The 25,984-nt window shown below is 38.9% G+C and overlaps 1 protein-coding gene across 2 annotated transcripts in view; it reads right to left on the reverse strand.

Annotated features, from left to right (window-relative positions):
* The window catches only part of med23 (mediator complex subunit 23), a 46,017-nt gene that overhangs the window by 16,496 nt on the left and 3,537 nt on the right, over nucleotides 1-25,984 (reverse strand). Inside the window, exons 6-20 of one of the 2 annotated variants that reach the window (XM_051875109.1) lie at nucleotides 25,284-25,382; nucleotides 25,113-25,214; nucleotides 24,842-24,911; nucleotides 24,614-24,726; nucleotides 22,067-22,162; nucleotides 21,575-21,592; nucleotides 13,268-13,468; nucleotides 11,484-11,627; nucleotides 8,269-8,414; nucleotides 7,943-8,188; nucleotides 7,691-7,833; nucleotides 7,423-7,597; nucleotides 7,081-7,244; nucleotides 5,775-5,899; nucleotides 3,594-3,799 (exon numbers count right to left, since the gene is read on the reverse strand). In XM_051875109.1, coding sequence (XP_051731069.1) covers nucleotides 3,594-3,799; nucleotides 5,775-5,899; nucleotides 7,081-7,244; nucleotides 7,423-7,597; nucleotides 7,691-7,833; nucleotides 7,943-8,188; nucleotides 8,269-8,414; nucleotides 11,484-11,627; nucleotides 13,268-13,468; nucleotides 21,575-21,592; nucleotides 22,067-22,162; nucleotides 24,614-24,726; nucleotides 24,842-24,911; nucleotides 25,113-25,214; nucleotides 25,284-25,382 — 2,048 coding nt within the window. The remainder of the gene's footprint in view (nucleotides 1-3,593; nucleotides 3,800-5,774; nucleotides 5,900-7,080; nucleotides 7,245-7,422; nucleotides 7,598-7,690; nucleotides 7,834-7,942; nucleotides 8,189-8,268; nucleotides 8,415-11,483; nucleotides 11,628-13,267; nucleotides 13,469-21,574; nucleotides 21,593-22,066; nucleotides 22,163-24,613; nucleotides 24,727-24,841; nucleotides 24,912-25,112; nucleotides 25,215-25,283; nucleotides 25,383-25,984) is intronic. The other variant, XM_051875110.1, reaches the window with a different exon arrangement.

The following is a 25,984-nucleotide window of genomic DNA, read 5'->3' on the forward strand; positions in this document are numbered from 1 at the left end:
CACACAAAAACGGCGTGTTTTTGCTCACACCCAAATAGGGGCAAATTTGACAAGCTATAATAAATGATCTGTGGGGTATTTTGAGCTGAAACTTCACACACACATTCTGGAGACACCAGAGACTTATAATACATCTTGTGTAAGGGGCATTATAGGTCCCCTTTGAATTTAGCAAAACTGTGTGAACATTGCAATGACTTCAATGAGATTCTCATTTGTCCATTAATATTCCTAAAGAGTGCATCATTAGACTGACAGATGAGTATTTGTATTCAGACAGAGATGTGTCTAATTTAAATATCAGCAGGAAAAAAAAAAACTATTTAAAGTCTCTATAAAACATCAGTGATTGATTCATCACTCATACAGTCCCATTCAAAAGATTAGGGTCGGTAAGATTTTAATAAGAGTCTCTTCTGTTCACAAAGGCTGCATTTATTGGATTAAAAATACAGTAAAAATTAGAAATTTTATTACAAAGTAAAACAGCTGTTTTCTATGTGAATATATAGTAAAGTGTAATTTATTCCTGTGATCAAAGCTGAATTTTCAGCATCATTACTCCAGTCTTCAGTGTCACATGATCCTTCAGAAATCATTCTAATATGATGATTTGATGCTCAAGAAACATTTATGATTATTATCAATGTTGAAAACAGCTTCATATTTTTGAATAAAAGTATTAATTACTTTCAATAACAAAAAAATGACCCAAAACTTTTAAATGGTAGTGTACATGTTCATTGAAATCCCCTCATATATTACAACATTGTAGTAAAATATGTTAGTAAATATTGTTATTACTATGTTTTGTTACACTGGTGAAAATTATTAAATATTATTTGTCTTTTGTGTTGATTTCATGGAAAACTCACAACATGCCCCGATTATTATACTTTTAAGCCATTATAATATGACAAGCAAAGTTACATAACATCTATTCAACATTCAGCAACTCAGCACGGACTCTGAATCATAAGCGAGGTCATTTACATACAGCAGTCTTAAAGGGACAGTATCAGTTTAATTGTAGGGTCAGAGAGAGGGTGAAAAACAATCATGAACAACTAAATTCTGCAACAAACCTTAACCCTCATATTGTGTTTTCATCATTTTCACCGGAGAGGATTTTCTTTTCCCCAAAAATGCTAGTTAAGGTTATGACATTATCTTTTAGTACAAACAATGGCCAGTTCATAAACTGCTTAGACTAGTCTTAAAACTAAGTCATCAATATAGTCATGACTGGTCATAACTTTTTAAAGTCAGTTACGTAAAAGTGCATAATTTGAATTGGAAAAGTGAGATTAATTACCTCTTGGTTAACTACTAGTTGATTAAACTAGTTTTTAAGACACAGTCTTAACATAGTGGCTAAGTTTATGCAACTGGCCCCAGGTTTGACAAAAAAGATTGAATCCAATATTTGGTTATAATATAGCATAACCAGAGATTTACAAGCAATTTAAAAAGGGACGGTCATTTTTGACCCAAAACACCAAATTAAGCAATGGATTTTCAACACAGCACAAGGGGAACATTGGTTCAAGGGACTGAACAAACCGGCAGGAGAATAAGAATGAGCGATTACATAAGCATTCACTCAGCACAGCGTTCTTTTGAAACTAGCAATTGAATGCTGAGTCTGTGTTTACTGCCATCTGACAGTCTGAACACTGAGCTGAATGTGTCCAGTGGTTTAATATCACGCCGCTTGTGTAACTCGCAGCCTCTGATTGCTCTGAGAAGGAGGCAGAAATGTCAGAAAGCCCTTCTACACATCTGTGGCCTCTGCTGTGCCGGTGTAATGAGGCAGAGCTCGTGACTGGTGAATAAAGTGGATCACACAGGACCGCTGCATTCAGCCCCGCACAAGCAGGCTTTATACGGCCGAGAGCAGCTGCAGACCACACACACACACACACACACACACACACACACACACACACACACACACACACACACACACACACACACTTCAACTGATGCACAACAAACTAATAACAGCCATTCAAAGAGAGACAGATGGACACAGACTCTTAAGGGTGATCTGAAACTACAGTTAGATGATACGTGAACAAAAACACCAGCCAAAGGTCCAGAAACACTAAATTCAATAAATACCGTTAGTTTTATAAGTTGTGTTTATTGTAGATTTGTCTGGTCAGGTTTAACGCTCCACACTAACTGAGATGCACATGGTCTTGTGCCAGATAAATAATGATCTGGTTTTACAGACAAGGTTTAAGCTAGTCCCAGACTAAAAAAATGCATGTTTGAGCTGTTTTAATTGAAAGCAACTTGTACTGACATATCTTAAAATATATTATAGCTTGTGAAATTTGCCCCATTTGGGTGTGAGCAAAAACACGCTGTTTTTGTGTGTGTCCCTTTAAATGCAAATGAGCTGCTGCTCCCGGCCCCCTTTCCAGAAGAGGGCGGAGCTTTAACAGCTCAACAACAACAAAGCTGGAGAATCTCACTCAGCCAAAATGAGGATTGTCAGTAACGGTGTTCAGCCTTACATTGTTCAAACCGGAGTCGACACTGATGGAGAGACTCAGGAAGAAGTTACAACTTTTAGAATGAAACTGGACGTTTCTGAATGGTTAGTGGATAAATTTATGTAGTTGCTGTGGAGTTGATTCAACTCATCCACTAGCATGTGCCGTCATGTTAATCTTTTGTGTTGAACTGACCCTCGTTTGTGAAGCAGTCCAGTGTAAAATGACGGCATGTCAACAACACTCTACTACAACAGCTCTTCCTCTTCTCTAAAGCAGCCCAACATGGCCCCGCCCCCTTTGTTGTGTGTTCTCAGGGGCGGGGTTTATGTAAATTCTAGGGTTTGTGATGTCACGTTGTAGTCCCTACCAATCGTTTGTTGTAGTCCTTAAACAGAGATTTCTGTAAAAGAAAATATCTCCCATTGCATTGAACTTTGAGCGTCGTAACTTTGCAGATGTTGTTTATGCTAAAGTTAAAAAAGGGAAATCATAATCAGGTACCCCTTTAAAGAAGAATCGAGATGGACTGGAGAATCGATTTTTTTCTCCAACCACTAGTAGTCAAAAGATCAGCTTGACTAGAGCTTTACAACTTTAAATTATGAGAGTAAAAAGGAGCTTCACCAACAATGATATGTAGGTAAAAGTAAGTTCAGACACTGAGTCAACAACTGAGAATGATGTAGCACTGACAGAAGGTATTACCAGCTTAAATAGATAAAACAAAGACTACCTCAATTCACTCCCACATGTGTACGCTCCTTCTTGCCAACTACAATCACTAAATGAGTCACTTTCCAGACCCTTCACCCTCTCTGTTCCTCTGTGGTGGAAAGAGCTGCCAACCTCCACAGAACCTCTCAGACCATCACAGCTTTCAAGAAGCAGTTGAACACACACATTTTCCACCAGCACTTTTTCAACCAGCCCAACACGCTCTGGCTTGTGTCCAAATCTATCTTTCTAATAAACATGGCACTGTATACAGCGAATTTGGATAAAAGCATCTGCTAAATGCATAAATATAAATGGATAGATGAAGCGTACTCTACAATTCGCATATGTCAGAAGAGGTGAGTGTCGCACCTGAAGCCGATCTGGTTGATGTGGTCCGTCTCCAGCAGCATCTTCCACAGCAGACACAGGAAGAGGGGCGGCGAGCCCTGCATGGAGAAGTGTGTGATGATGTCATTCTCATTGGTCATAGATTTCCACTTCCTGTACTCCTCCTCCACGTTCTTCTTCAGGTTAAAGCGGCTCTCCTGAGGAACATTATTCTGCTTGAAGAAGGCCTGGAAGATGAACACGAGAGGGAAGAGAAGTTATTATTAGTCGGATTAAAAGCCCGTTTACTCCAAGAACTTTTTTCTGCAACTCACCAACTAATTAAGATTTGGTTGACTAAGCCTCTTCTCGTCAACTAACTTTTAGTCGACTGTTAGGGGTCAGCCCTAGTATAAAGATAACTATAACAATAACTATAACAGCATCCATACAACAACAACTTTTTCAAGCAGGAACTTAGATATTCTGACATGAATGGAATGCAGCAGAAGTACCATATGAGTGCTATAAAGCAGTAATACCATGATCCAAACATAAACTCAAAGTCCTCATGGAGAAATGTTCCCTATCCAGGATTTCAAACAACAGAAGATCCCTCAGCTCTTAGAGGAAAGTGGATGTCCAAAAGCACTCCATTTCCAACCGTTACAGACTGACATTAATTACAAACACAGCATCAACACACTGAAGATGAAGGAGAATTCATCTACCCCAGTCATGAGAGAGAGAGTGACGTCAACCAGTGTGTTTAACACTTTCACAGTCATCCTGAAGATGTACTAGAACTGCACTGGTGTACAGACGAACTGCTTTTATGAGTGAATCTCAGGAAAACCAGACAAGGTCACACTTCACCCTAAAATCATGACAAATTATACTGTGTATAAAGAAAATGCAGCCGATTTAAATACTATAATCCTGCAATACTGGTGGCTGCAGTGTGATGTCGGAGCAATGAAAGTGTGATGTTGGAGCAATGTTTGTTTGGGTATCAACAGTGTTTCTCATGAATTGCTTATTTCACCTTTAAGTCCACTCAAAACAGCAGTCAGATGATTTGAAGTGGGCAATGAACAGTTCAGTAAGAGAGTCAATTAAAGGGATAGTTCACCCAAAAATGAAAATTTGATGTTTATCTTCTTACCCCCAGGGCATCCAAGATGTAGGTGACTTTGTTTCTCAGTATTTTTACCTCCAACCGTTGCGGTCTGTCAAATGCATGTCAATGGGAACTCCATCTATAAGAGTCGAAAAGACATGCACAGACAAATCCAAATTAAACCCTGCGGCTCGTGACGACACACTGATGTCCTAAGACACAAAACAATCGGTTTGTGCGAGAAACCGAACAGTATTTATATCATTTTTCACCTCTAAAACACCACTATGTCCAACTGCCTGTGCATCCGGTTGGTGAGGTCTGAACGCGTTCTGATGACGGAAGTGATGTCTCGCGCTTATACTTCAATGAGTGCGAAAGATCACTTCCGTTGTCAGAGTGCATTCAGACCTCACACACCGGATGCGCAAGGCAGTTGGACATAGTGGTGTTTTAGAGGTGAAATGATATAAATACTGTTCGGTTTCTCGCACAAACCGATTGTTTTGTGTCTTAGGACATCAGTGTGTCGTCACGAGCTGCAGGGTTTAATTTGGATTTGTCTGTGCATGTCTTTTCGACTCTTATAGATGGAGTTCCCATTGACATGCATTTGACAGACCGCAACGGTTGGAGGTAAAAATACTGAGAAACAAAGTCACCTAGTCACCTTATACAAGCATTATACGACTGACAGACCGCAACGGTTGGAGTTAAAAATCATCATTTGTGTTCCACTGAAGAAACAAAGTCACCTACATCTTGGATGCCCTGGGGGTAAGCAGATAAATTTTCATTTTTGGATGAACTATCCCTTTAAGTAAGAGCTCTGAAGATTCAGTGAATGAGCTGTTAGACTGATTCAGAGAGATAACCTGTGGGGTCATGGCTGATTTGTTAAAATAAAGACACATTTGTTTGTGATCGCTGGTCTCATTTTATGTCCATTGCTGCATTCAAGCAGTGAAGACAACACAACACCCAGTGTTGTTGTCCATTCGTGGTTTATTAATCACCTTGCAGCAGCAAGTTCTTCATGATATTAAATTCTGACTGCAAGATCTCAAGTCAGTGTGAGTGAGAATGTGTGTGTGTGTGAGTACCTGCAGTGGAGCAGGGAAGCAGCTGAGTGTGTGAGAGGCCCAGTTATGAGGCGTGAAGTTCATGATGGTCTGCAGGATGTCCTTACACCAGGTGCCCTGGATAGAGTCTGAGCCAGTGAAGAAATCTGCAGCGCACACAGATGAGAGGCACATTATTCAGGAACAAACACAGTTTGAAAAACAACATTTTTAAAAGTTATTTTTAAAAATGTTGTCTGCACAATGGAAACAAATAAAGCCCTTTATTTAAATATTTATAATGAAACTAAAAGTCTGCGAGTCATTCTATAATTTAGGGTACATTTTACATCAGCAAAAAAAAAAGTTTAAAAACAATGTGCTTTTTTAAATAAAACAACTATGGGTTTCATTTTATATATTTTTATCAGTATGTTTTCCCTGGTGAGTTTGTCAGCTGTTACTAAGGACAAGGACAAGAACGTGTTTATCATAAATCTACCTTAAAGATCATTTTGATAGTTTTTAGAATGCTTTGCAAAACTCCAGACCATGTGGATGTAAACTATACACTGAAATAATATCAAAAGCAGCAGTCTAGATATTTAAAATGTAAAAAAAATCAGTCAAAACATAGTTGACAATGACAGTAACATATTTTACATTTTTTTCCCCCACCAAATTCAATGGAAGGCCTTGTCTGGCCAACCAAACGTTATATTCTTTATCAGGTTAACCACACATTTTAATATTTATTTGAATTAAAAATCATAAAAATATTGCAAACCATAACATAGTTGACGGGCAATTAATGTACTTCATGAGAGGATATTTACCATAAAATATCTGCTGCAGAACAAAATTACATCACATGATGCTGGTCATGTGTTTTTGGGATAAACCATTTTTTAGTTTTCAAGGGGGTGTTGACAGATTTTTTGCAGACATTAATAAGATTAAATATTTATTTATTTGAAAGAAAACTGAATTTAAACCCAATTTATTTAGATTGTAGAAATAAATTTAATATAGATAATCTTGACTTCCAAGACCCACTCACTTTGTGACTTTATGGGACATAAAAGCAATTTCAAGCAAACAGAAAAACAGGGTGCATAAAATATCGGTGTGAGATTATAGTATGCATTCGCTTAATGGATAAAATATGATGTTTCTGAAGAAAGTTGTTAAAATATGTATAATTATCATCACAGGACATGAAATGTACCCTAAGTTATAGAATGACCCCTGCACATCAACTGCTAAGTGACAGAAAACGAATCACTGAGACTATTCACCGAACAATCAACGATGTAAATGTATCATCAGCATTACTGGTGTGAAGTACCTGTGATGTGTGTGGCTCGGGCGAGCGTGAGGATCAGCGCTCTGTTCAGCTCCTCCGACTCGGCAGACAGCACAGTTTTCGGGTCGTTGAGGAAGCGTGTGAACTGCGGCTGAACCTCTGAACTCCCCAGAGCCGTGATCAGCCTCAGAGCGGTGCTCTCCACACTGCTCACACAAACACACACCGTGAGATGGACCGACAGAAGAAAGAAACTCATACAGGTTTGGAACAACTTGAGGGTGAGTAAATGATGACAGAATTTTCATTTTTGGGTGAACTATCCCTTTAACTTGAAGCATGAAGTAGAGTTTGTGTCATGTGAGTGTGTGGGCGGAGTCTAACCAGAGGTGCAGCTGGTTCTGATTGGTCTGTGGAACAGCGGCGAGCGAATGAAGGTGTGACAGGAGCTGCACGCGGTAATGAGGCTGAATGTGGTGCATGCGATAACTGAACATCTCCAGCAGCGTGTGCAGAATCCCCCATGCGTGCGACTTGAACACGTTCGGCAGAAGCTGACCTAGTGGAGGGTTGGAGAAACACAGTCACATCCAAAGACAAGGACCGATTCACAAGAACAGTATATCAAAAATATCAGTGACATCAGACTCACTGATGAAGCCCTTAATGCCGAGGGATTCGATCTCCATGTAGACCAGCAGTCGGCTGTACGTCTCCACCAAGGCGGGGGCCAGGGCAAGACTAGACTTGGCATGGGCCAGTTTAATGACACGGGTTGCAATGCTGTGGATCAGGCTGATGGGAAGAACAGAAGAGAATGTGGCACTTGAATAAGCACAACTACAACACATTTCACATGCAAATATCTGTATTTATCTATGGGATAAATAAAGTCTCCTCTCACCTCATCTTAGCATGGACAGTGAGGGAGTCCAGTAGGTTCATGGGTAAAGGCGTAACTGAGCCGGACGCCATGCAGTTGGTGCCGGGCAGAGTGATCCGCATGCTGCCGTTACCGTAGATGGTCTCGACCAGGACGCCCATGGGCAGCGTGAAGCACTCAGAGTTCGTGGAGTAGGCATTACACAGCAGAGCGATCTTATAGTCGGTCATGGGTAGACTCTTATTGCGCAGACTCTGCTGAAGAAACCTGAACACAGAGAGAAAGATGAGGCAGGTGTGTGGATGGACAGGCAGTCCATGTGGAGCGTGTGTGTGGGTGAGTCTTACTCATGGTGCAGCTTGAGCGAGTGTGGGATGGGGATCTGGAGTTTGGAGTTGTCGTTCTGAGCTTTGCGGTTCAGGTGAATCCAAATGCAGGTCATTGCGAAGGCGTGAGTGGACTGGGGCTTATTGATGTCCGGCACTGGAATGCACTGCACACAAAAACAAAGCCAATTCAAAATGCTGTTCAAGCTGAGCTGTGCGGACCATTTTTCAGCTCCGAGCAATAATAGACAGCGCAGTACAAGCTCAGAACAGGTTTACTCCTGGGCCGATTTTGATCACGCGACACCATTACTAGACAGTGCTGGGAGATCCAGTGAGAAAGCGTTTGAATTGACCTTTTGAAAGTGAAATTCAAGTGCTTCACACTTTTTTCAGCACTTCAAAGCTCTAAATTTGATCAAATTTAAATGTTATTTTTAATGTGATGATTTGTAAAACTAAAAGTTTAAAGATGTAGAAAAACTAAAACTTTGTGGCAAACAAACACTTTTATTTTTTTTCGACATGAAATTACCATTATAACCAGTAGATGGTGGCAGAGGAGCACTGATTGACTTATTATTTGCTAATATATGGAAAAAAGTAGGAAGTCACAAAGTCTCCTGAAAAACAAAAACTTTTCTTCACATTGTGACTAAATTACACAGAAAGCAAGTAAAAACTGCTCCTTTTATAATCACTGAAGCTGTCGGTCAGTTCAGTATGATAATATAGAAGAATGGTACATTTAATAAGAGTAGAATATTTACATTTTTCCTATAAAAATGAGTTTTTTTCATGCAACTGTTAATAAAAGTTAATTTTATCTGCATCTCAATTGAAGTTCAATGCTTTACTGTCAAATTTCCAATAAACAAACATGTAATATTATTAGTAACTGCACTTATTAATGCAAAACAAGTTTATGATTAAAAAATCCCCCCAGTGCTACCAAATCAGGTGCTGGCACCATCATCTGTTGAACTTAGTGTCACCAGTGCTACTGCTCTCAAATGTTAGTCTGGAGCCCTGGCATGATAATTTGAGTGTGGAGAAGAGAAGATTTTCAGCAAATAACATCTTAAATGTCAGTTTGTTGCTCATACAGAAGACTTCAGAAGATCTTTAATGTGGCTTCTCCCTTTATATGCCATACAAAGTAAAGATGTAACGTAAAAACTTTCATTATCAGTAATGCAACAGGAATAACATGATACTTTTAACAATAACGATCCCCCAATTTGTGCATTAAAGATTAGAATTGTTCCTCTAGACTCGTGCTTGTTATTTGTCTATGATTTAAGTTTTTTAAATTTGCTGAAGGATATCTTACATGATAAGTGTGTCCAGCAAATGTCTCTCCCTTGAAAGTGCTTTATGTAGCAGTCTGGGAAGTTAGGCAGGACATTGTTTCCGAAAGAAATGATAACAACTCATTCGCTTGTACAATAAGATCAAAGCCTCCATTTTGCCTTTTTCATGTACGATATGCATCAAAGGGGTCGTGAACGCTCCTTCAGTGGTGCGTGAGCTGCCGTTAAACAGGAACAAACAGCAGAATCTAAAGGGATGTGAAGTCCGTCAATACATTCAGACTCCTCAGCTTGTTTGATGGAGAAATCTTTAATGCTTTCCTCTGGCAAAGCATCTAATTGCCTTGTGCTTGTTACATCCTTTAGTTAAACTAATGTCTGCTGGGCAGTCGCAGCACATCTGTCATTCACAGATGCTGTGGGCTAATGGCTGGAAAACAGCAGCCCAGCAGACGGAGCCAGCAGCTTGTCTTTCATCAGCTGTCCTGCTGGGGTTCGCACACGGACCAGCGTAAAGCTAACAACTCTGATGGTTTAAATAGCCGACACTTTGTGCAAACCTCACACTAAGGCTATTTTAGGGAGCTAATATTGGCAGCACTAATGACAGATGGCTGATAATGTTCTGCCTGTGGTAGTCTGTCCGTTGACTATATGGTACCTTTAAAACATTCAGGTGGGAATTCACTAAAAATATTAACTGAATCTGCTGAAAGCGCAGTTTATTTGCACTCGCTGCCTGCGTTGGAATTATACAGATCAGACAATGGGACAAACAAAATGTGTGCTAAACACTATTTGCACTTCATAGTTCGGATCTCAACATGATGAACGTGGCCTTTACTACACCACGCATCTGAATAAATGGGCGCTTATAGCGCTCTTCTCCATCATCTAATCAACACTGGCTGATTTACAACTCTCATGATCACTAGAAAGTGTACACGAACATCCCTTTTATAAAGCTGTTCATTTGCCACCTGCTTTCAAGTAGCAGAAGTAGTGTGATGCAAATTGCAGAGTTTTCTGAATAAAGCTCAAACTGTAATGAGCCTAATTTAGACAGAAAAGAGGTGTGTTTGAGCAGAATGTAATGACAGGTAATTTAAATATTTGAGGCACAGTGCTATTTCAGGCATATTAGGCATTCTGTATTAGATTCATTAAATTGTAAACAATTTTGTGCCATCCATAGTTTAATTTCACTCAAGCAATTCAATATCAGAACATTAAATGCAGTGCCAATGGAAGATACAGTTGAGTTTCATCTGCATAACATTATATTTCTGACAAATAAGGCCGAGTGGTAACACGTACAAAGAAAACAATATGGGCCCCAGAACTGACCCCTGTGGTACCCCACAAACAGACTGCAGAATCTGAGAAATAATTTCCCATTTGTACTACAGAACGTCTATCCTTTAAGTAAGAAGAAAGTAACCCGTGTAATGTGAAGCAGCAGCAGGTCATCTACATCCATTTTCACTACGTTGAAACTGCAGCGCGTGAATAAAAAGACCGTTAATGTTCATTGGTGTGGACGCAAATATAGTTATCTTTATAGTTATGTTTCTTGGTGTGAACGGCAATCATGTTGGTATGCTTACACCAAAAAAACAACAACAGCAGCCGAGTGGGCAAAGATCTGGACTATAGGGTCACAGGTTCAAACCCTTCAAGGAGTAATCCATGCACAAGCCCCAGAGCCAGGCATTAAAGTCTGTACTAAGTACACTGTGAGTCAAAGCGTCTGCTAAGTGATTACTAATGACCGACTGAATAATAGAGGTATAACCCGCTAGCAGAGCAGACAAGAGTAAATGAAGCCTTGATCAGATGACCTTAACCAACAGCATGTTTAGAGTGTCACATTATGAATTCATGAGCTCCTGCCGAAATAGAAGCAGCAGCCGAGCCATTCACCTCTTTCTCAGGATAAAGCAGGTCGAACAGCTTCATGACGGGCAGGAAGTCACCCAGAGCGTTCTTCTGAATGCTCCCCGAGATGAACTGCAGCAACACCCACATCAGGTGATCCCGACCCTTGATCAAGCCCCGACCGGCCAGCTGTTCAGAAGAAGAGGAACACAAATACATGAAACACAGGACAGAAGGACTTTCCCCATGTGTGCTTTTGTGTGGCTCTGTCCCAAATGGTGCACGCCGTTTGGACTTTCGGTCAGTCTAGTTTGGGTTTGCACTTGAAACCGAACATGAGACCTATCATTCACTACAATGGATAGGAGATTCGTTGATGGAGGTAAGGATGGAGTGAAATGTAAATATACTTAAATATAAATATACAGCAAACTTCTTTTTCGCTCTCTGCTTTGGGGTAAAGACGTTCGAAATTCCTTTGCAGCGGGATACTGTTAGCGAACACCCGTCGTCACCTGTGCTAATGAATGTGTAAATATGTGCTACACTCTTTCCTCTCAATTACCATATTGTTCCGAATATAAGACGTTTTTTTCTTAGAAATACATCTGAAAAAATGGGCTTCAGGGTCTAGACTTTTACATCAATAATACACATTCAACAATAGGTGGCGCCAAAAACGCATAAAATGAGTGTGCCTCCTACTTTTATTAAAGGATTAGTTCACTTTTAAATTAAAATTTCCTGATAATTTACTCACCCCCATGTCATCCAAGATGTCTATGTCTTTCTTTCTTCAGTCGAAAAGAAATTAAGGTTTTTGAGGAAAACATTCCAGGATTATTCTCCTTAAAGTGGACTTCACTGGACTCCAAACGGTTGAAGGTCAAAATTACAGTTTCAGTGCAGCTTCAAAGAGCTTGGTTCAAACTTTGACCTGTAGAGGGCAGTAATACACTTAGCAGCGTCTACACAGCCGGAATTCTAATAGAGAAGAAGGAGAAGAGAGCTAGTTCAAGATGAGCGTTTATGGTTAAAACGTTTGTAATTTTGAAAATTTTTTATAAAATGACCGATGGTTTCTCTAGATAAGACTCTTATTCCTCGTCTGGGATCGCATAGAGCTCTTTGAAGCTGCACTGAAACTGACATTTGGACCTTCATCCATTATAAGGAGAATAATCCTGGAATGTTTTCATCAAAAACCTTAATTTCTTTTCGACTGAAGAAAGAAAGACATGAACATCTTGGATGGGGGTGAGTAAATTATCAGGAAATTTTAATTTGAAAGTGGACTAATCCTTTAATTGGACAATGTGTGTTGTCAGAGATGTGTTTGTTGTCTCTCCTATTCTGTCCTATTAGAAAGCATTTGGCAATGTGTGTAAGAATGAATTACATAGCTATCTCACTACATATTTAAAGCAATCGTTCACTCAGATTTGAAAATGTAATCAACCTCATGAAAATGTGAACAAACCTGCATGACCTTCTTTCTACAGTGGAACACAAAAGATGTTAACAGATCTCTTTTCCACACAATGAAAGCATTTCGTAAGCAGGAGCTCGAGCTCCACAATGGCCAAAAGCTCCATGCAAATATTATACAAGTAGTTTATATGACTCGTGTGCTATATTTTAAGCCTTTAAGCTGTCTATACATCCCAAACAAGGGCCAGGGCAAGCACTTTACATTAGATTCAGAAACAAAATGACGGTGAGTAAGTGGTCACTAAGTCTAAGTGGTACTACTTCTTGAAGAGGAGGACCTGAAGGCACCATTTGGGACATGGACCCGTGTGAGTGTTTTTCCCTCCCCACTGCTGCACCTTCTGATGGAGCGACAGAACCATGTGAGGGAAGCTGGCGAACTGGAACAGAACGAAGAAGATGAGTTGGCTGGAGAGGTGCTGCCACAGGAGCTGACTGGTGCCACCGTCATCGAACTGCTCCTCCGTCTCGGACCGCTCCATGGCGTACACCACCAGATCCACCAGCTGGTCCTCCAGAACCGGACATCTCTGCTTATGCTGCAAGAGGGCAGAACAGTGGACAGAAGCGCACTCTTACACAGACCAGAACCACTACAAACACACCAGTAACCGGGCCTGTGGAAACACTTCATACATGGCCTGAACGACACATTCCCAGCTCATCCGGAGTCCTGTGTTCCCATCCTCCTATTTTTATGCACATTTTGGGATATCACATAAACAAACTGCTGGATGGAAACACCAAGATGTGCATAAATTCTAAAAATGCACATATTTTTTATCCGATAACAAAACATGCGCATAAACTATGATGGAAACACATTTAACGAATAAATTTCACCATACGCGTAAAAAAAAAATCACGTGACTTTGCGCGATGGGACGGCATAACTGGAGCAACCAGCGGAGCGATCTAGCTGCACAGCATCTGGAGGCTGTTTTGGTTGTTCTGTAAAGCCTGAGCAAAGTCTGTCGTCAAAGTGATTCAGTATAATTATCTCTTACACGACTGCGTTCACAAACGGCAGCCTCCAAAAGCAAGGTAACGCGTTTATTGCGCTTCGTCTGCGCACTCTGAGACGCAAGTAAATTATTATATACAGTGGCTTCAACTTTTCTTAGTTATATTTAGTGCCAGTTTATCAGGAAGTGATTATTTTGTTCTCTTCGACTCACTGGATGGAAACGCTGCTTTATTCGCAAATGTTTTATGCGATATTCCAATTTTGTGCATAAGTTAAATAAGAACTTTGGATGGAAACACAGCTAATGTTTGTCACACATGCCCCATTTCTTACTCCTCAGTTTATTACACACTCACTGGAGCACTTAGTATAAGTACTTTAGTGTACTAGTAGGCCTAAATGTATACTTTTCTGGTGTTTAGGAATCAGCATCTATTAGACTTCCTCCTCATTACTTCAACACAATTAGACAGGCCAAACGGATTATGACCGCTGAATAGGTGCTGATGCATTTTGCTTTCTGACATTCTGACCAAGCTTATTGTCAGAAACTATTTTGAAGACAAACATTTCATTAGCTAAAAAAATAACAAAAGACTCTGAAAAAAAACGAAAATGCGAGCAAAATCATATATTAGTATGAAAACAATAAAATTCAAGCTAAAATGACCTCAGTTTTAATACTGTCAGCAGGATGGTCTAATTTTTTGGTTTCTCAAGACTTTAGACTGGATTATGTCATAAAAAACCCGCCTAATCAAACCGTCTGAGCGACGTACAACAATCAACCACAGTTCGTTTTTGCACATGTCGTTTGGGACACACAACACCAAATATACTATTTTATTAAATACTATATAATATGCATATGGAACAATTTGGGGTTCCATGTTATGTTAAGGGATGAAAATTATAACTACTTAAATACTGCAAAGAAAATAAAACTAGAAAGGTCAAAAAAGACAAACAAAATCCAAAATAAAATTAAACTAATTTAAGTGACACTTTAATAATAGTCATAAAGTCCTGACATGAAATCCAGCCATTTATGGATGAACCATTTTTGTAGTAAGTTTGAATAAATGAGGAGGAAGTTCTGAACCCTACTGTATGTTCTCATGATCAAATTTATTTGAGTAGATCAATGAAGCGTTGATTCCTCATGATCAAGGCTGAAGGCAGTGTGCACTTCAGAGTGTTGGAGTCACTCTGTCTACTCACAGTTTTCAGTCACGTGACTGGAGGGCAAAGCATCCTTTGAACTGCAGCATTGTACAGGACAATGACTGGTGGTCAACGGAGGAAAGTCTTGTTTTGCCCTCCAGGTGGGCAAATATGGGTGTGAAAACTATGAATTGCAGGTGGATGGAGTAAAGCACGGCTCAAACTTTGTAGCTTTTGCACTCCCTGTTTCAGTTTGCATCTAATCTGTGCTCTTCTTCTTAAAATCTGACCAAATTTGTCTTAGTACAACTAAATAAGCAACCCAGGGACAGATACAGACAGTCTGCACATGATAAACATGCGCTGCTGTATTGACTGAACACACAGAGCATATTCAACACGGCCTCACGACAGTCACAGGAGATGGCCAAACACAAATGGGACACGCCAGTGCCTCTCGCTTCACAGCAAACACACACACACACACACCAATGAAAGCATGGCATGAAGATGCTCACAGAAGCCCTGATCGCAAGGAAAGCTGCAGCGTATAACAGCAGATCAGTGTTTGTGAGGCTGATTTGCGGGAGAGTGACGCCCCCTGGTGCTCACGGGTCAGAAGTGCAACAGGTGCATGTGAGGGATGAGCTCGATCCCTCACTTCCCTCTGATACGCTGCAGCTTCCCCTGTAAGGAGGCATGCAGGGACGGATCTATCAGCGATGCTGGGGCGCTGGGTGTGTCTGCCTTTACAGATACAGTTTGTTTGTTTTCTCTAAAGACCCCATGAAATGGAACAGTTTTCTCTCCTGCACTGGTGTATCTCCTATTGAAACAGGAAGGCAGGACCTATGTGACCTGAGCGGCAAAAAGACTGAGTGGCAGTACTGGTTTTCAGCATGAATACTGTGAAAAACACACAAAACATCTAAAATGGCAAAGAGCTGTGCGATTGACTGTACAGACAGATTCGACAGGAAATCTGAGGTATATTTTACAGACTGCCGAAAGCTACAGAAAAGAGAAGCAAATGGATCACAGACACAACTGGACTCCAGGCAGAGAAATGTGGATTTGCAGTTATCATTGTGTGTCAATATTTTGAATTTTGAGGTAAAATCTTACACAATATATATTATATTGTTATATATTGTATTGACAACTCATCAATTAAATATTTACCATCTTATATGCGGCATAATTGGGTGTTTACTGACAAAAACTATACCAGTTTTAGGGCTGGACGATATGACGATATATATATATATATATATATATATATATAACACTGATATAAGTGATCACCCGGATTTAGACCTACCTATATTGTATTTACACTACCGGTCAAAAGTTTGGAAACATCATATTTTTAATGTTTTTGAATGAAGTCTCTTATGCTCATTAAGGCTGCATTTATTTCATAATAAATACAGAAAAAACAATGATATTATGAAATATTATTACAATTTAAAATTATGGTTTTCTATTTTAATATACTTTAAAATATAATTTATATCCAGTGATCAAAGCTGAATTTTCAGCATCATTACTCCAGTCTTCAGTGTCACATGATCCTTCAGAAATCATTCTGATATGATGATTTATTATCAATGTTGGAAACAGTTGTGCTGCTTAATATTATTTTATAACCTGTGATACTTTTTCAGAATTCTTTGATGAATAAAAAGTTTAAAAATATCAGCATTTATTTAAAATAGAAATCTTTTGTAACAATATATACTACCGTTCAAAAGTTTGGGGGTCAGTAAATTTTTTTCTTTCTTTTTTTTTTGAAAGAAATTAATACTTTTATTCAGCACGAATGTGTTAAATTGATAATAAGTGATTTATATTGTTAGAAAAGATTTATATTTTGAATAAATGCTGTTCTTTTTAACCTTTTATTCACCAATGAATCCTGAAAAAAGTATCACAGGTTATAAAATAATATTAAGCAGCACATTGATAATAAATCATCATATCAGAATGATTTCTGAAGGATCATGTGACACTGAAGACTGGAGTAATGATGCTGACAATTCAGCTTTGATCACAGAAATAAATTATATTTTAAAGTATATTAAAATAGAAAACCATAATTTTAAATTGTAATAATATTTCACAATATTATTGTTTTTTCTGTATTTATTATGAAATAAATGCAGCCTTAATGAGCATAAGAGACTTCGTTCAAAAACATTAAAAATAGTAATGTTTCCAAACTTTTGACCGGCAGTGTATATAAAGTGTTCACAGGCAAATTTGCTTTTTATACTTCCCTGGCATCGAAATCAGGCATATATAAATGTCAGGAAACAGGTAGTATTTTTAGCACCTGATTATAATTCCTGCATATCACGTTATGATTTATAGCATTTAAAATGCGTTATAATGACAATTAATGTCTTTTAATTACATGGTTCAGATACTAGTATATAACTGAAGCTATAGGTTGTGAAATAAACCATTTCTTGTTTTTACTGTTTTTTAGTTAGCTTATGTAATAGCGTAGGTTACATCTACCCGATTAGCCTGCTAGCTTAGCTTACTAGCTTGCTTTGAATATCTGTTTCCAGTTTGTTTTATGATGCAATAAATTTATTATGCCATTCATTTTATATTTCAAGCATGTTGTTTGTGCACTTAATGTAACATCATACCATAGTGAAATAGGTTATAATTAGTCAATAGTATAATTAGATCAGGCATTACCACCCGGGTCCTAAAGGAGACCTGATTCCTGGCGGGGACTCGATTTCTCATGACACCCAAAGGGAAAGTGACGTCAATGAATGTGTCGAGGCTTCCGGTCTCATACACTTCCAGTTATTTTTGCTGTACAAAAACTGTCATTATGCTGCACTTTGTTCTTCTTCCAGTTATTCACCTATAGCGCTTATGAATCACACACATTCACAGAAAATAGCTTACTTCCGCATCACAAAATAGCGCAAGAGCTCTGCAGAAATGATGGATTTCTGTAGGCCAAAACCCAGAAACGGGTTGCATTTTAGCAATTCCGGTTCCATCGTCCTGAAGTCAATGGGTTTTTGGTGAAATAAGGTCTGTGGTATACACAAGCCACTGGTAACAAGTGGCTAAATGGAACTAAAGAGGTTTCAGACATTAAACGTCACGCCCTCGTTTACCAACTAGTTGCTTTCAAAGCCTCACGTTGTTTATAATCAAAATATTCTAACTCAGATGTTTTTAAATAAAGACTGAAAGAGTTTAATGATGGTGACGTTGAAGTCATGTGACCGTGGTGTAGTTCGTTTGTAGGTTACGTTTAGCTTTTGACATCTGCTGATTGTATTTAAGCTTCAAAATTAATCAAAATATCATGATGAACAAAACGTGTAAGAATTAGAAAATCACAGAGCTTATTTTCTGCAATAAACCTACCGGGTTTTTGATTTCATGGGGACTTTAAGAGCATACAGCACAACAAACTGACTGAGATTTTAATAGCACCATCTCCCGTATGATAGAAATGTGCTTTTAGCAGCACAAACTCCTCCATGTTTACTGCATGTGGATGAATCATTGTGAAGGTCGGCTGGTGCATGAATGCTAATTATTATCTAGAGGAGAGGTGTTTCCCTGCATGTGGGAGTGAAGCATCTGCATTGAGCAGCACACAACACCCAGAGAGAGCCAATCAACAGCAGCAGAACACACACTGAACAACGGCACCGCCACTACACACACACACACACACACACAGCATGCGCCGATCAGGGCTTGAAATTAACAGATTGTCTTCATTCTCAGGTACGCTTTATCATCCCTGAAAGAGGGACAGTGAAGTGTGTGTTTGGCCCTGACTGCACACTACAGCACCACTAAAAATCATCATCCTGTCATCATTTACTCGCCCTCTTGTGGAACACAAAAGAAAATATTTTTGAGAAATGTTTGTGTCCAAACGATGGAAGTCAAGGGTCACCAACTGTTTGGTTCCAAGTATTTTCTTTTATGTTCCACAGAAGAAAGTCACAGATGTTTGAATTACATGAGGGCGAGTAAATGATGATTTTTGGGTGAACAATCCCTTATTTCATCATTTCATTTTTGTCATTTCTTATCTAATGATGGGAGATTAAGGGTCAGTCTCAGGAAAAGGCACCATGACTTAATAATGATATAATTAACATCATCATCACGCCATTATTAACAGATTGAACACTTGTTTTGTGAGGAATATAAAAGAAAAGCATTAAATGTTTATTTTTTTGATCAGAATAGGAGTCATTACAAGGGACCATAGACAAAATAAAAATTGGCAACAGAAAGAATTTTCAACCTATATTTTCTTTTAAAAATTAAGATATTATTTTCCTATGTAGATGATTTTTCTCTTCAAAAGATGATTTTCTCTTTCTGACATTATATTTAAGGTGGTGACATAAAATGTTTTGAGCGCAGTGGTTCTCTGTCATCAGTATTTCATTAAATATACTCGTTCTCTACAGGCTCAACGTTTACTAGTTAAGCGGTTATTGGAAATGTTTACACTGATCTTCAAACTGAAGATATTTTAAACGGGTTATTAACTATGCATGGGCTAATTAACTATTTATTAATTATAATGTGAGATTTATTACAAGGCACTTTCAGAAACTCACATAACTCATAAATGATTAATAACATCATATTAATATTACCAAAATGGGTATGGGTTAGTGGTGATAGCAATGCTCTGACCACATATATTGGTTTAGGGTATGAGTGTAACGGTACACAAAACATGATGTACCTCGGTTTTGAGGTCACAGTTCGATATGTCTTGGGTACAGCAGGAGCAATTAACCAAACCATGACTTTGTATTTTGTAACATTTGTAAGTATATCAAAGTATACTGACGTTAAGGATACTGTCCCAATACAGAGAGGAAACTCTGTGTTTGAAATTATGTTGTGCACACAGAGAAGTTAAAACTAGAGATCGACTGATTGATCAGTTTTGTCGATTAATCGGCACCGATAGCCAGAAAAATTGGCACATTATCAGCAAAAATCCATACCATTATTTTTTTCGATTTGTGTCCATTGCTGGAGCGGCTGAGAAAGGTGCGCTGTCATTCAGTACAAGAGCGGCCTCTAGAGGCGAAATAAAGACTATCACTGATGCTTGGGGTGTTTGTTTTGACACGTATATATACAGTACAATACTGTACGTTCATTATTCATTATAAAGTAATTAATTTGTTTATTAAATGCTGCATTAGTGGAGAACAGCAGTATGATTGCCGTCGAGGCTGAGAAAAAAGAAAATCGTTGGAACAATTTACTATTTTGTTCCCTTGATTTATAAATCATACACATGATTTACTAATTCGTTCCCTAGATTTTGATTTTTAAATATTGCGCACAATTTTCTATTTTGTTCCCTCGATTTGCTAAATCTTGCACGTGATTTACTAATTCGTTCCCTCGATTTGCTAAATCTTGCGCATGATTTACTATTTCGTTCCCTCGATTTGATAAATCTTGCACACGGTTTACTATTTCGTTCCCTCGATTTGCTAAATCTTGCGCGTGATTTACTAATTCGTTTCATCGATTTGCTACATCGTGCCCACGATTTACTATTTCGTTCCCTCGATTTGATAAATCTTGCACACGGTTTACTATTTTGTTCCCTCGATTTGCTAAATCTTGCGCATGATTTACTATTTCGTTCCCTCGATTTGATAAATCTTGCACACGGTTTACTATTTTGTTCCCTCGATTTACTAAATCTTGCGCGCAATTTACTATTTCGCTACCTCGTTTTGCTAAATCTTGCACACGATTTACTATTTTGTTCCCTCAATTTATTAAATCATGCGAATGTTTAATCGGTTATCGGCCCGCATGGTCCAACCTAGTTTCCGTTATCGGTAAAATCCACTATCAGTTGACCTCTAGTTAGAACAACAGTTAGAACCAGTCAGTGGTTCTAGTTAGAACCACTGAAAAAACAACATACTTAATAACAAATATTCTGAATATTAGGAGGAGAGCCTGGTACTTTGCACCTGAGGGTGATAAATATGATTTCTAGAAAGTTCAGCAATAACATTTTTAAATAATAATAACAAAAACACTGGAATATTTTAGCTTCTATGGCGCCGTTTCCTGCGAATGACCCACAAACTACAACAGCTTAAAAGACTTTTCTGATCTAAAATGTCATTGCCAAGAAGAATCAAAAAGAACAATCTAGTTGCATCAATGTTTGTTTGTTTTTAAATAAAAGCTTTAATTTTGAGAAAGAGAGAAAGCAGTTTGGCTGAAAGTGCAGAAGATTGTTGCGGAAAAGCTGATGAATTTCTCGGTCAGTCTTTCGAATGCTCTAATAATTGCTCGTGGCAGTCAGTAATTTCAAGCCCTACGTTTATCGTCTTGTTTCACTTGAGGTTGTTCTTCATCAGTGTCAATCGTAATTAGATGGAATCGTTTTCTTTGGCTATGAGGAAGCTTCCAGAGTCTGGTTAGTCACAATACAACAGTAAGATTGTGAACATACCTGAGCAATGTTCAAGGTCTAGAGCATTGGAGGAGGAGGAGGAGGATGGGCGGGGCAAGACAGGACAGAACAAAAATAAAGGAAGAAAAAAAAGAAAACACAAATACAGTGACTAGGAGGCCAGCTCCAAGTAACCCTGTCAGTCAAGCCAAACCACACCCCCAGAGACAGGTACGAGAGGGACAGGTGGGGCGATACTCCCTACCAGACCGCAGGCAAAGAGAGCGAGAGAGCGAGCGAGAGAGAGAGAGATCTGGCGGCTCATAAAGGCGCTAGTTTGGCAGGGAGTATGGTGGAGGCTGGCAGTGCGGTCCACTGTCATTCACTTCCTGTGGGAGGGAGTGTGGGACTACTCAAACTACAAGCAGCTGTTCTCTCCACGCCTCCGCGTCAGCCTCTCATCACAGAGAAGGGGATGGACATGCGAGGCAGAGGAGGGAGAGAGAGCACTGAGAGAGACAGAGGAAAGCAGAGAAAGAGAGCGAGCGGTACCTGTTTGTTGAGGCCCAGCATGTTGCACACCATGTCTCTGGAGTACGGCTGCTCCAGCACATACCTCAGCAGACCCGTCTGCGGCTCGAACAGGTCCTGCAGGAGACACACATGTTCACAGGACGGACTGTGACATTTTATTTACCCACCCATATACAGACCTGCACAAATTATATTATTGGTAAACCTCACATTTTGGCCTTAAACCAATTTTTTTTTTTATTATAAACGATTATATTCATATTCAAAGACGTCACTTGTTTCATTACCGGATGAATCAGCGTTTCTGAAAGAATCTCTTGAATGAATGATTCAATGACTCACTCAAAGACTTCACTTGTTTCATTACTGGATGAATCAGTGTTTTTGAAAGAATCTCTTGAATGAATGGTTCAATGACTCACTCAAAGACTTCGCTTGTTTCATTACCGGATGAATCAGTGTTTTTGAAAGAATCTCTTGAATGAATGATTCAATGACTCACTCAAAGACTTCACTTGTTTCATTACTGGATGAATCAGCGTTTTTGAAAGAATCTCTTGAATGAATGATTCAATGACTCACTCAAAGACTTTACTTGTTTCATTACTGGATGAATCAGCATTTTTGAAAGAATCTCTTGAATGAATGATTCAATGACTCACTCAAAGACTTCTGCTGCGTCCCAATTCGCCTACTTCTACTACGCCCTAAAAGTATGTACTCTTTTTGTGAACAAAAAGTACATACTTTTGAGTGCGTAGCAAAAGAGTAGACAAGCTTTGGGACAAACTATCACGTCATACAATTGCGTCTTTGCTCTCTGTCGCATCCTGTCACCGTAAACTGGCCTGTCAATCATCTTACATCCTCCACCACATTTCATTTATTTAATTTCCTACCGTATCGGAGAGAAATGCAGTAGGCACGTCTTTCATGTGGAGAACTCTCCTCATATTCATAATGATGCATTTAAAAGTTAATGGCCAATCGGATCTTTATAAAAGTCCACATTGGTTGCAGATGAAATATAACACGGATAACATTAAATAAATATTTTAAATATATAAATATATATTCAGGTTAAACTGATTATTAGTCACTCAAACCTCTCACCGTCAGTCGCGCATACCCGCCATGTTTTGTAGTTTTTTTAACACTTTTTACTCGTGTTTGTAGTTCTGAACTGAATCCTCATCCAAAGCGCAATGGGTTGTGGGCAATATTAGGCTTTATAGTGTGCACGGATCCACACTTCGAAAATAGTAGACCATCCGGGGACTTTTGGCATACTCTTTTCAACATACTATGCTTTGGGATACACTTATTGTAATCTCACATACTATTTAGGATGGACAGTATGAACATTGGGACGCAGGGTTCACTTGTTTCATTACTGGATGAATCAGTGTTTTTGAATGAATCTCCTGAATGAATGATTCAATGACAAATACATTTTTTAACAGTCACTTGTCTCCACCTACTGGTGTAATGATGTAATTGATACAGTCTTTATTTGAAGGTGGTTTGCTCTATTTTGATGCCATAGACATCAGTGTTTATATCTGAACTATATACTTTTATCCCAGTACTTCTGTGATAACATGAATGATTGTAAGACAGCAATAATGATACTGTGTGGTTGTAAAGACTGTTTGTGCAGCTGTTTCATATCTATTCATGACAACGGCTCTCTCTGGATCAGATCTGAACGTTCGCCGCGATCAGACTTGTCAAAGGTTTAACAGACAGAGACTAATTGCAGTCATTTAGGAAAAAGATTGCATGGGTGTTTGAATCGAGATCGCAATCTTTTAACAATTAATCATGCAGCTCTAGTTCACACTCAAAAAAAGTCATGTAGTTCTTGTATTATTTCAGACTGCAATATACAGAGCTTAACAAATTTATTAGCCCACCACCCAATTTATGTCACAGCTGCCCTAAACTAACAGTATTGGTGATTATCAGAATCATTTTTCATGTTTCTGTAATGGTTAATCCACACCAGTATGTGTAGCTCTTTAGTCACAGTAGTGTTTCTACTGCTAAAACATAATTATTGTTGGGATTTAATGGATTCAAAGATAGATCGCACAAAAGTTTTACCAAAAGCAAGTCTTTGGGAACAACTAGAAACTATTTGGAAGTCGATAAGAACAGAGACTGTGGAAAAGTACAAAAAAACAATGCAAGAATGCAAGCTGTTATCAAGGCCAAAGGAAGGCCATACAAAATAAAAATGACATTTTCTGTTATTATGTGTGAATAAAGACTAGTTGTTTCAGTTTGTGATGACAATAACATGTTTTTGACAGATTTTCTCTTTGTTATGCATTATTTGTTAAGCACTATATATTGCAGAAAAACATAATACTGCAATATCAGTTCCAATACGAGCAACCCTTATGAAAACATCCTCTTCTTTATTAATCACGTGCACTGATCAATCAATCACAGTCAGACTTTGGATTTCTGAGATGGATTCAACTGTCCGTTCGGACACATTCTTATGCCTCATTTCATGAAGACAGTGTGTTGGTCTTTCATCCACACACGCAGCAGTACCTTATCATAGGGCAGCATTCCCCTCAGGGGGAAGCGCAGAGTGCTCGGGTCCAACTTCCACGAGTTACAAATGGCCCCCGAATTATTAACCACTGGCAGAAGACTGCAGCGACCTGAAACGCACACACATGTACACTATTCAAACATGTGACTGCCGCAAGGGCTTATGGGATATGAACCACAGTATTCCACAGCACTGTGAGATGAGGATGAGTGAATGCGTCTTACCACAGATGGAGTTAATGCGGGCGGTCGGTCTGAAACTATCAACAAAGTCAGATATCAGGCTGCCCAACAGCTGAAAACAAGCACAAACTGCTGGATTAATTTTGTGAGGATTAACTGATAACAAACCAACATGACTGTAATCGTCTACATCGAGGGCCAGATTCTCTTCAGCATCAGTGCAAACACTCTTTAGGCATTAAAAAAACAACTAAGGATTTACTAAATAAACTCCAGTGATGAAAGGCATCAAGAGTCTGCTGAAGTGTGTTACCCAGTGTGAGAGCGCCCCCTCTGGATACAGCTTCCTGATTTCGGTCACAGCGAAGTACGCGGGCAGCAGACAAGCGTTGCGGTCCAGTATGTACTCCACCACCTTCACACAGGACAATTAATCACAACCAGGAAACACTAGAAGTGCCGTGATCTGAGGATTCAAACGTACCTCTCGTGCCGCCAGCAGCTGCTGAACCACAGCCGAGCTCACGAAGTTTGGGACGGTCTGAATCTTGTCCAACACGGCCTTCAGTAGATCCCTGACGCCCTGAAAAACCACACACAGAGAGAGAGATGAGCAGGAAAATATTAAAATACATTAAACATTTGCTTAAAATAATAAAATAACATTGATTTAAATAAATAAACAATAAAAAATATTAAAATAAAACAAAAAATAATAGTCCTATAGCAAGTAGAAAAAAACTGTAAATGTAACATAACAGAAACTAAATATTTTATACATGTTAATAATATAAAAAGCATGTCTTATTGAATAAATTGGGTCTTGTACATGAAAATATATAGCTGTCTTTTAAATTTTAGGGTGGATGATCATATTTGACGGTCCGTGGATCTAAAAGATTGAAAACCCCTGCATTTGAGCATAGAGAGACACACAGAGGCGCTTCACACACATATCCTCTTCTTACGTAATAACTATATAATATATTAATATTACGTAAGGGATGATATGCAGCACCACTTTAGAGTGGTGATTAAACACAGCTGTCTTAACTGCTACACAACACATGGCTGAAATGAAAGCGCAGGAAGAACAGTCTGATCCTGTGAGTGATTCAAAACAAAATCGTTCACCATATTTTCTTTACAAAAATCTGCACCTAACGGTTATAATGACCCCAGTCG

This window comes from Ctenopharyngodon idella, chromosome 20 (genome assembly GCF_019924925.1).
Source record: "Ctenopharyngodon idella isolate HZGC_01 chromosome 20, HZGC01, whole genome shotgun sequence".
Classification (NCBI taxonomy): Eukaryota; Metazoa; Chordata; class Actinopteri; order Cypriniformes; family Xenocyprididae; genus Ctenopharyngodon; species Ctenopharyngodon idella.